General features: G+C 38.8%; 1 protein-coding gene across 1 annotated transcript in view; it reads left to right on the top strand.

The window, feature by feature from the left end:
* Positions 1-12,110, top strand: part of C6 (complement C6) — a 61,882-nt gene that overhangs the window by 5,463 nt on the left and 44,309 nt on the right. The window contains exons 4-5 of the mRNA XM_063454003.1: positions 2,029-2,173; positions 8,006-8,144. Coding sequence (XP_063310073.1) covers positions 2,029-2,173; positions 8,006-8,144 — 284 coding nt within the window. The remainder of the gene's footprint in view (positions 1-2,028; positions 2,174-8,005; positions 8,145-12,110) is intronic.

Below are 12,110 nucleotides of genomic sequence, written 5' to 3'. Positions count from 1 at the left end.
TAAGATAAATAATTTCGTCCAAATAGGGACAACATGGGTATATCTAATATAGATATATTATAGTTGATGTACCATTTTCTCTCATTTAAACAAAAAAACAGCCTTCCCAGCATGCCAGTCATAGAAAAGGAGAGAACTACTCAAGTTTCACATACAGTTCTGCACATTTTTGGGGTGTTTTTTTGTACATTTTGCTTGCTCAATTTACTAAATTTCTTGGGTTTTGTCCCTTCTTTGGTTGGGAATCGGCTATATACCACAGATACATACCACATCCAGAGAAATAATTAAGACAAGTATTTAAGAATCTTGTATCATAATTGTGTTAAGAATAAAGTGTCTTTATCTGCAATCTTTTTTTGCCCTCTTTTTACAGGTCTACACCCTACGTTGGTTCCGGCACACCTCACCGACTTTAACAATCATGATATTTCACAGTCACTAATTAACCGACCACAAGTTTAAGGCTGTAGGCCTGTATTTGTGGGAGGAGTTAGCGTTCCTATAAACCGCTACTCCTCTCTCCTTACCTTTGCCGTGACGTACGCTGTTTACCCCACCCACCGCACCCTCTCATATTCACACAATACCTTTGGAGGGGCCCTCTTTTTACAGGCCTACACCCTACGTCGGTTCCGGCACACCTCACCGACTTTAACAATCATATGATATTTCACAGTCACTAATTAACCGACCACAAATGTATTTTTCCAGTGTTGTAATGCTTGTGATGATTTATCCATTTTCCATCACAGTTTCTTACAGAAGTGTAGTGTAATGGACGAGCATGTTCGTTTTGATGTGAGAGGATGATTGATGGCTAGGGACAGTCACCAGATGTTAATTTTATTCACATATCTAGTGCGAAGTGACCAATAGGGGGGGAAGGAGATGCAGTAAATAGAATTTATATATATATATTATATATTTACTAAGTATAGATTTTTTTTATTTGTTTTTACTGCGCCTCGTTTTTTTCCTTCTATTAGTTACTTTTTCTCAATGTAATTCAAATGGCATAAAAAATGCACCTAGAATGTGTATGGCAAAATATAAACATTTTATGTAAAATATATATCTAATATTTATATTATGTATATATTTTGCAGTACAATAGCCCATTTTCACATCATTTTGGATAGTCTGATTTGTTTTTTCCGAATCTTTTTTAAAGGGACACTATAGTCACCTGAACAACTACAGCTTAATGTATTTGTTCAGGTGAGATCTATAGCTCCCTGCAGCCTTTCTCATGTAAACACTGTATTTTCAGAGAAAATACAGTGTTTACATTGATTGATAGGAATACCTCCAGTGGCCGTCACTCAGACGGCCACTAGAGGCACTTCCTATCATGCAGGGCCCTAAAAAGGCCCTGTACACGTCAGACGTTTGAAAATACGTCTGACGTGTGCTGGAGAGAGAAGGCACTGTGTGCGCGCCTTCTCTCTCCAGCCTGTCAGCAGAGGAGGGGGGCGGGCAAAGACCGCGAGCTGAGCTGTCAGTCAGCTCAGCTCGCGGCCGCTCACACCGCGCGCATGTGTGGTAGTGCGCTGAGGACTTCAGAGGGCGGCATAAATGCCGCCCTCTGAAGTCTGTGCGCATGTGGGGCGAAGCCGCGCATGCGCACAAGGGAGCAATGACGCTTCCAAATGGAAGCGTCTGATTGCTCCCTGCTCGCGCCCGCCTATTTCGTCATTTTGACGAAATAGGGGGCGCGGCTTCACGAGGCTCCCGGTGCTGGAACGAGGTGAGTAAACAGGGGCTCCCTGGAGAGTCCCTTTAATGTAATTCGGCTAAGCCTAACCACCTTATGACTGAAAATCATCTGACTCCTAAAAATGACATTATTTTCGGCTGGAGTGATTCGGCCAAAACATTTTTTCCACAGTTTGCAAGTCTGTTATCAATGTTTCATTTAATGGTGTAATTATTGAAGAAGTTACATTTTCCCTTTGTGTTGTTCTTTTTAATTCAACTAGTATTTGTTTATTGATATTAAAAACAAATGTAATTCTTTATTCTAAGTTCCGTACTCGTTTGCTAGAGCGTCCCGCTCAGTTTGGTGGCCAAATATGTCCAGGGCAATTGGTCGAATCCCGTGAATGCATACCATCAAAGATTTGCAACATCGAGCAGGCTGATTGTGACAAAAAATTTGAATGTAACACAGGTAAATCTGTTTTATTTTATATGTCCCCTCTAACCTGTTAAAAGTCTAAATGAACTATAAATTTAAAAAAACAATTTTTTTTTTTTTTTTTTTTTAATAAAACAAAGCGGTTTAGATGATTGTCGCTAAAAAAAATTATTAATTACATTAGCAATAAGCAGTATCTGCCAACTGAGCCAGCATTTGTCCCATGTTAATTTTTAGGCCTGATGGAAAATAGTTTTGTAGAGAGTAGACATAATTAAATCCACATTTAACTCTTTTACTCACAAGTTTGATTTAAAAGCCAAATCATATTTTATCTGACACATTACAATATCCAGCAAATAGCAAGCACATTAAAGAATTACTGAGACCATAAGTATTCATTTGGTTAGAGTAACCCTTCCTATGCTGCCCCCCCTACCCCCCCTTCAGCCAAAGTAAAAAAAAAAAAAAATTAAAACACATACTTACTTCTATCCCAGCACTGAGGCAAAGTTCATCCCTCAGTCAGTTTGTGATGTCACTCCAGATAGCAGATAGGGGAAGGATGTAGGGGAAGACAGGGATGAGGGGAAGCTGAGGGGAAGACAGGAATTATGGTGTGTGTGGGGGGGGCATGGGGGGGGGAGGGGACGACACATTGTCTCTTCCCTGTCTATTCATTAAACAGTGAGTTAAAATATGACCTGCAACATTTGGGCCAATACAGAAAAGGTTCATAAAGTCACCATCTCAACTCTTTTTCAAAACATTTTCAAAGCACTGTTTAGTGGATAGACTCCTAAGTGTCTAGTTACCTGTTCTTGTTTAGGAGAGATAGGCCAAGACATTTAGTAGAAAGTATCTGGGAAACTGGGAAGGCATTTAGAGAACAGAGACAGACTGTGAAGACATTTAGGGGACAGAGAAGAACCCGTGAGGCTGGGAAGACATTTATGGGGAAAAAGACAGACTGAAGAGACGCATCGGAGAGAAAAGTACTTGAAGGAAATAGAATCGAAGCAATTAGGGGAAGGATAGGAGGATTTCATTTTTATTAATGGTGACAATTTATTATGTCTGTGCCATTTAAAGGGACACTATAGGCACCAAAACAACTGTAACTTAATGGAGTGGTTTTGGTGCCAAGGGAATTTCAAATGTAGACTCTAACATAATTATTCAGGGCACCTCTACCCTCTTACAGTAATTTTCCATTCAACTAACCCTTCCATTATTCTGGAATGAGCCGAATACCGGTTGCATGTTATCCTTTTACTACTGATTATCAGCAGTAGTAGAGATCAATGAAACCTGAAGTAATAATGTCCATACGTAGCTAGGGATAAATATACGTTCATGATCTACACCTAAATACTAAATACAAGGCCAGGGATAGGCAACCTTCGGCACTCTAGATGTTGTGGACTACATCCCCCATAATGCTGTTACTCCCATAATGCTGGCAGAGCATCATGGGAGGTGTAGTCAGGGCTGCCATCAGAAATTGTGGGGCCCCTAACACAGCTCAAGGTCTGGGCCCCTGTGTGCCTGCCTCCAAGCCCCGCCTCCAAATCCCGCCCACAGGAATACACACACACAGACACAGAAAGATACACACATACTAACAGACACACACACATATAGACACATACACAGATACAGATACACACACACACACACACACACTGATATACAGACACACACACTGACGTACATACATACTCACATACTGACAGACAAACATACATACTGACAAACAGACATACATACAAACTGACATACAGATATACAAACAGACATACATACATACATAATGGCATACATACACATACATACTGATAGACATACATACATAATGACAAACAGACATACATACAAACTGACATACAGATATACAAACAGACATACATACATACATAATGGCATAAATACACATACATACTGATAGACATACATACATAATGACAAACAGACATACATACAAACTGACATACAGATATACAAACAGACATACATACAAACTGACATACAGATATACAAACAGACATACATACATACATACATAATGGCATACATACACATACATACTGATATACATACATACAGACATACACACACACAGATAGACATAAGTACATACTGACAAACAGACATACATACAAACTGACATACAGATATACAAACAGACATACATACATACATAATGGCATACATACACATACATACTGATATACATACATACAGACATACACACACACAGATAGATATATACATACACAGATACATACAGCCATACTGACAGACATACTGACATACACACTCACAGACATACATGCATACTGACAGATATATACATACATACACACAGACATACATACTGACATACACACAGAGACATACATACAGACATACACACAGAGACATACATACAGACATACACACATACATACAGACAGACACATACAGACATACACATACAGACATCCACACAGACATCCACACAGACATCCACACAGACATCCACACAGACATCCACACAGACATACATACAGACATACATACAGACATCCACACAGACATACATCCACACAGACATCCACACAGAGATACACACAGAGATACATATAGACATACACACAGACATACATATAGACATACACAGAGAGATACACACAGACACATACACACAGACATACAGACATACATACACACTGACATACACACAGACATACATACACACAGACATACATACAGACATACATACACACAGACATACATACAGACATACATACAGACATACATACAGACATACATACAGACACACATACATACAGACATACACACACAGAGATACATACAGACATCCACACAGAGATACACACAGAGATACATATAGACATACACACAGACATACATATAGACATACACAGAGAGATACACACAGACATACACACAGACATACAGACATACATACACACTGACATACACACATACATACATACACACAGACATACATACACACAGACATACATACACACAGACATACATACACACAGACATACATACAGACATACATACAGACATACATACAGACATACATACAGACATACATACATACAGACATACATACAGACATACATACAGACAGACATACACACAGACATACACACAGACATACACACAGACATACACACAGACATACACACAGACATACACACAGACATACACACAGACATACATACATACAGACATACAGACAGACATACAGACAGACATACAGACAGACATACACACAGACATACACACAGACATACACACAGACATACACACAGACATACACACAGACATACACACAGACATACACACAGACATACACACAGACATACACACAGACATACACACAGACATACACACAGACATACACACAGACATACACACAGACATACACACAGACATACACACAGACATACACACAGACATACACACAGACATACACACAGACATACACACAGACATACACACAGACATACACACAGACATACATACAGACACACATACATTCAGACATACACACACACAGAGATACATACAGACATACTCACAGACATACATACATACACACAGAGATACATACAGACATACACATACACACAGACATACACACAGAGATACATACAGACATACACACACACAGACATACACACAGACATACACACACAGACATAAATACACACAGACATAAATACACACAGACATAAATACACACAGACATACATACACACATACATACAGACATACACACACACAGAGATACACACAGAGATACATACAGACATACACACAGACATACATACAGAGATACACACAGAGATACACACAGAGATACACACAGAGATACACACAGAGATACACACAGAGATACACACAGAGATACACACAGAGATACACACAGAGATACACACAGAGATACACACAGAGATACACACAGAGATACACACAGAGATACACACAGAGATACACACAGAGATACACACAGAGATACACACAGATACACACACAGATACACACACACATACAGACACACATACAGACACACATACAGACACACATACACACATACATACACACATACACACACACAGACATACACACACACAGACATACACACACACAGACATACACACAGACATACATACACACAGACATACATACACACAGAGATACACATAGATACACACAGACATACACACAGACATACACACAGACACACACACAGACAGACACACACACAGACACACACACACACAGACACACACACACACAGACACACACACACAGACACACACACACAGACACATACACACAGACATATACACAGAGATACACACAGATACACACACACAGACATATACACAGAGATACACACACAGACATACACACAGACACACACCTCATTTATCAGCCACCCTCCTCTTACCTTTAAGTTGCAGGAGGGTGGCTGGGGATGATGGGAGTGAGCGGATGCCTCTCCTATCTCCTCTCCTTATTCCTCTACCTCCGGTCTCCTCCCGCGCGCAGTAAGCTGGGTGGAAGTGACCGGCCGTCACTTCCTCCCAGCAGCCCTTGCGGTGCTGCCGTAATTTGTTTTTTTAAAGGGGCCCGGTCGCGCAATTACCCGGCCGCATCGCTGACCGGGCCCCTGAAGATATAGGGCCCATCGGGTGGCCCTAAATGCTTGGGCCACCTGATGGGCCCTGGTGCAGATGCCCCTGCGGCAGTTTTGCCGCTCCATGTGGGGCCCGGGCAGCCGTGCCCCCCAGGGCCGCCGGGCCCGTGACAACCGTTATGGTTGTCACCCCTGATGGCGGCCCTGGGTGTAGTCTAAAACATCTGGAGTGCCAAAGGTTGCCTATGCCCGAACTAGGCTTTGGTTTTGTTAGGAATTGTTATGACCCTATCTCAGACAGCATAGAACATAATCAAAATGAAAGGAGAAAGGGATAGGAAGGTGTGTTACAGGTCATTAGCGGTGAATGTCAATGAGAGGCAAAAAAAAATGAGTATTTGTGAAAAGGCTGGCAAGGTCAAACAATGAGCTAAGCTTTGGGTAGTATAAATACATGTAATCAGAGCTCTATCAAAGAGAGTAGAATACTTTTATAGTAAGATGAGCCAAAACCACATATCATCCAGACAGACGAGAAATGAAAAAGAAACATATTCACCTGAAAGGCCAAAAAAAGATAATTTAAATAGACAGGATAGGTGTCAGTGGCTTTCATCATTCCAGGACATATAAAATACTATAGTGTGAATGGCAGCAATAAAACGCTAGACCCATCACAATGAAAAGGTCTCCCATCAGACTCACTGATTGGAATCATCAAGTGTCAATATTGCTACTGGGTAGTGACGTTAGGCAGAGAGACATCAGACCTGTGCTGTCATGGGCCATAAATATAGGCATCCTAACAAATTAAACGATTCCTGAATGTTACTGGAAGATGGCTGTTTAAACACTCCAAGGCGAAATAAAATAAACCTAATGTGTGCAACCATCCACATTTCATTAAGACAATCTGCTGAAATCCATTGTCCTATGTCTAATAAGCATTATAGGCAGCCTCAGGTTATATACATTATTATATAATGTTCCTTGTATTGGGACACAGTGCTTTTTATCAGCTGTCCCCAATGGATTTCAATTTATTACATTAACTAACAAATAATAAAATAAATAGGATGTTTACATTAGTCCAATGTAGTTAACAGGTGTTTTAAAACTTAGTAATTCGTAGAAGGAATGCTGGCAATTCCTACTGATTTAAACTAAAAATATAACTGAAATAAACATTTTCTCCCCAGGTCGCTGCATACCATTAAACCTGAAGTGTAATGGAGATAATGACTGCGGTGATAATTCAGATGAAAGAAACTGTCGGAAGAAAATAGAACCCAAAAGAAGTTTTGAAAGCATACCTGGAATTCTGCTCATAGGAAATGGGTACGTTTATTGATAAAAAAAAATAATTCATTAATGATATTTTTTAAATCATGTTTATTCATATATTTTAAATGTGTTTGTATTGCTAATTAATCCAGGATGCTTTGGTGAAACAGGTGTCAAATGTAACTAATGATTTACCGACAGTCAGCTTGATTACATTCTATCGGCAAGCCCAGTTGAAAACTATCAACTGGGATCAGATAATATTTTTATCGAATTTTGAATCAATTTAATGCCAGCTGTAGTTCTAACTGCTGAGCCCAATGCATTGGTTGGCGTCTCCCAAAAAACATGTAAGTGTAGCGAGTGGGCAAATAGTAAAAAACACCCCACATATTAACAGTTTGTATCTGTCATATCCAATAGGCCCATTTAATGTGAACATTAAATAAAATTGAATCCTCAACAGCTGTATTTCCAATGTTAAATCTAGGTATTGGATCTATTATTGAAAAACGATATTCATCGGCTTCTAAGTCTTTAACAGAAGAATTTACATCAATTTTAACTGATAACAGGCTTATCGGAAGTCAAAAAACTGCCAATAAACATAATCGGCTAGAACAGTGGTTTTCAACCCAGTCCTCAAGTACCCCCTAACAGTCCAGGATTTAGGAATTACCGAGTTGTGTCTATGGTGTTTTTAGAAAGAAAGACAGGGTAAGCCCTAAATCCTGCAATGTTAGGGGGTATATAGGGACTGGGTTGGGAACCCTTGGCCTAGAATGGAATTGAGGCCAATATTATTTACGGGTTTACTGACAATTACCATTTTATAGGGTATTCCTATACAAAATAAATAGATAACTCTACCCATTGTCTTATAAACCAACATTTATAGAATGCTTATACAATGTGCTTAGTGCAACGGCACACACGTTACACTGTTAGGAAGTTAATAAATCTTGAAATAAAATGTAACAATAATTTAAGGTTGATAGCCTAATAATTTAAGAGACATCACAAAACAAATTGCAAGAAATTAGGCAAACAATAATGCATTCTAAAGTAAAGTTAAAATTGGAGGGTAAATGGGGGAGGGGGTTGTGATTGAAAAGAGTAATGATGATGAGCTGAAGATAAAAGGTGATATTTATGACAGCTAGGCAAATACAAACTTATCAGCGCAAGGAGCCAGGAATTAACCCCTTAAGACCGCAGCCAAATGTACAAGTTGTGAACGAAACAAAATGTAAACAAAACGTGGCATTTGTGCTATATGTCTGTCCAACCGTAATTCACCTCTTTCATATTAAATGCACCCCCCCTTATTATATATAATTTTATTCAGGGGAAACAGGGCTTTCATTTAATATCAAATATTTAGCTATGAAACATAATTTAATATGAAAAAAACGGGAGAAAATAAGATTTATTTTTATTCTTTTAGTTCTACATGACATTTTAACTGTCAATGTCATAATACTGTTTGCTTTTACTGCAATAAAATACACATATTTGTATTCAGCAAAGTCTCACGTGTAAAACAGTAACCCCTATGTACAGGTTTTATGGTGTTTTGGGAAGTTACAGGGTCAAATATAGCGTGTTACATTTGAAATTGAAATTTGCCAGATTCGTTACGTTGCCTTTGAGACTGTATAGTAGCCCAGGAAATAAATTTACATCCATAATGGCATACCATTTGCAATAGTAGACGACCCAAGGTATTGCAAATGGGGTATGTCCAGTCTGTTTTAGTAGCTATTTGGTCACAAACACTGGCCAAAGTTAGCGTTAGTATTTGTTTGTGTGTGAAAAATGCAAAAAACGCCAATTTTGGCCAGTGTTTGTGACTAAGTGGCTACTAAAAAAGACTGGACATACCCCATTTGCAATACCTTGGGTTGTCTACTATTGCAAATAGTATGCCATCATAGGGGTAATTTTCATTCTTGGGCTACCATAGGGTCATAAAGGCAACGTAAGCAATCTGGCAAATTTTAATGTGAAAAAAATGAAACACATGCCTTATATTTGACGCTGTAATTTTTGAAAACACCATAAAACCTGTACATGAGGGGTACTGTTGTACTCGGGAGACTTCACTGAACAAAAATATTTGTGTTTCAAAACAGTAAAAAGTATTGCAGCAATAATATTGTCCGTGTAAGTGCTGTTTGTGCGTGAAAAATGCAAAAAACGTAACTTTTACTGGCGATATCATCGTTGTAATACATTTTACTGTTTTGAAACACTAATATTTGTGTTCAGCGAAGTCTCCCGAGTAAAACAGTACCCCCCATGTACAGGTTTTATGGTGTCTTGGAAAGTTATAGGGTTAAATATAGTGCTAGCAAATTAAATTCCCTATACTTTCGGCATGGGTTGTCAGGCAGGTCCTGCTAATTGTAATTAATTAGGATACCTAATTATGTAAAATTATGACATAAATATATGTGTAGAATTAATATATGTATATATATATACATATGTGTATATATACGTATATATATATAATTTTTTTAAATATTTTTATTTATATATAGATATATAGTGATATATACGTATATATTTATGTATATAGATATATATATTATTTTGTTCTACGTGTATTTTGATATAAATATATATATATTAATATCACAATACAGTTAGAACAAAATAAAACACATCTATATATTTTTTTATATTTTATTTTTAATTATTTTTTTAATTTTTTTACGTATTTACATATTTTTTTATATTATATATAAATATATATAACAATAATTATATATATATATATATTTAATCAGTATCAGTCTACGTGTAATTTGATATTAATATATATATATATATATTAATATTAAAATACACCTAGACAGTGTATGTGTGTGTAAACATCAGAACCAAGAGTGCCTGTTGACCTCTTATTGTTCTAAAACACACAATACCACTATGTCCGGTCCCTTCCTAAAACCAAGACGAGTCAGATGTGCGAACCAGTGCATATAAACTACTATCTTACAAGCAATGCTGGGTGCCCGGTTTAAGGTACTGGTTACGTTCTTGGGCACGCCACCATACGCACCACTGAACCATTACTGTCACTGTACAATACTGTCCTTACCACAGGTAAGTTCATGCACTATATAGCCAAGATATCCCCGCACACGTTAAAGACACGGGGCCGCTCGGAATCATTGACTTATGCGACTTACATACCACAGCCGATTCATGAATTAGGAAGCTTTCATTAAAATGTCTACATGATGGTTAACAAATGCACTATGATCCTGTATAATGTTTTGCATTAATATTTCTCTTTTTGCCCACTTTTTACCAGCCTACAGCATACGTCGGTTTCGGCACACCTCAACCGACTATTCCTAAAGCTACATCGCTGCAACCATCTTATTCTATATCATATGAGAATGCCCCGAACACAAATTGGAAGGCATGGCCTGAAGTTGTGGGAGGGGCTATAGACCTACAAAAGGGACTCCCCCCTTTCCCTACTTACCTTTGTGGGTCAGACGAATAGCCCCACCCTCCACTCCCATTGTTCATATTTCCTCTATGTAAGCCCACTTTTTACCGGCCTACAGCATACGTCGGTTTCGGCACACCTCAACCGACTATTCCTAAAGCTACATCGCTGCAACCATCTTATTCTATATCATATGAGAATGCCCCGAACACAAATATATAATATATAGATACAGGGGCGGACTGAGAACCCTCAGGGCCCCCGGGCAAAATAAATCAAGGGCCCCCAAACAGGCCCCACCCATACTCCGCAGCAAGCGCCACCCATGTCCCGCCTCGATGCACCGCCTCCAGCCACACCCTACACAATCTTTAGACACAAGGAACAAAAGTGCAATAATTCCTTCGAGGCCCCAGTAGAGACTACAATTGAGGGCTAATGGGCCATGGAGGGGGGTCTTTCTAGCAGAGGCTATCTCAGTGTCCTTTAGAGAGTGTGTTAGAAAGAATCCCCTCCAGGCCCTATTAGAAACTACAATGGAGTCTAATAGG

The sequence above is a fragment of the Pelobates fuscus genome, chromosome 5, assembly GCF_036172605.1.
Source record: "Pelobates fuscus isolate aPelFus1 chromosome 5, aPelFus1.pri, whole genome shotgun sequence".
Classification (NCBI taxonomy): Eukaryota; Metazoa; Chordata; class Amphibia; order Anura; family Pelobatidae; genus Pelobates; species Pelobates fuscus.
This window is presented reverse-complemented; position numbering and strand designations above follow the sequence as displayed.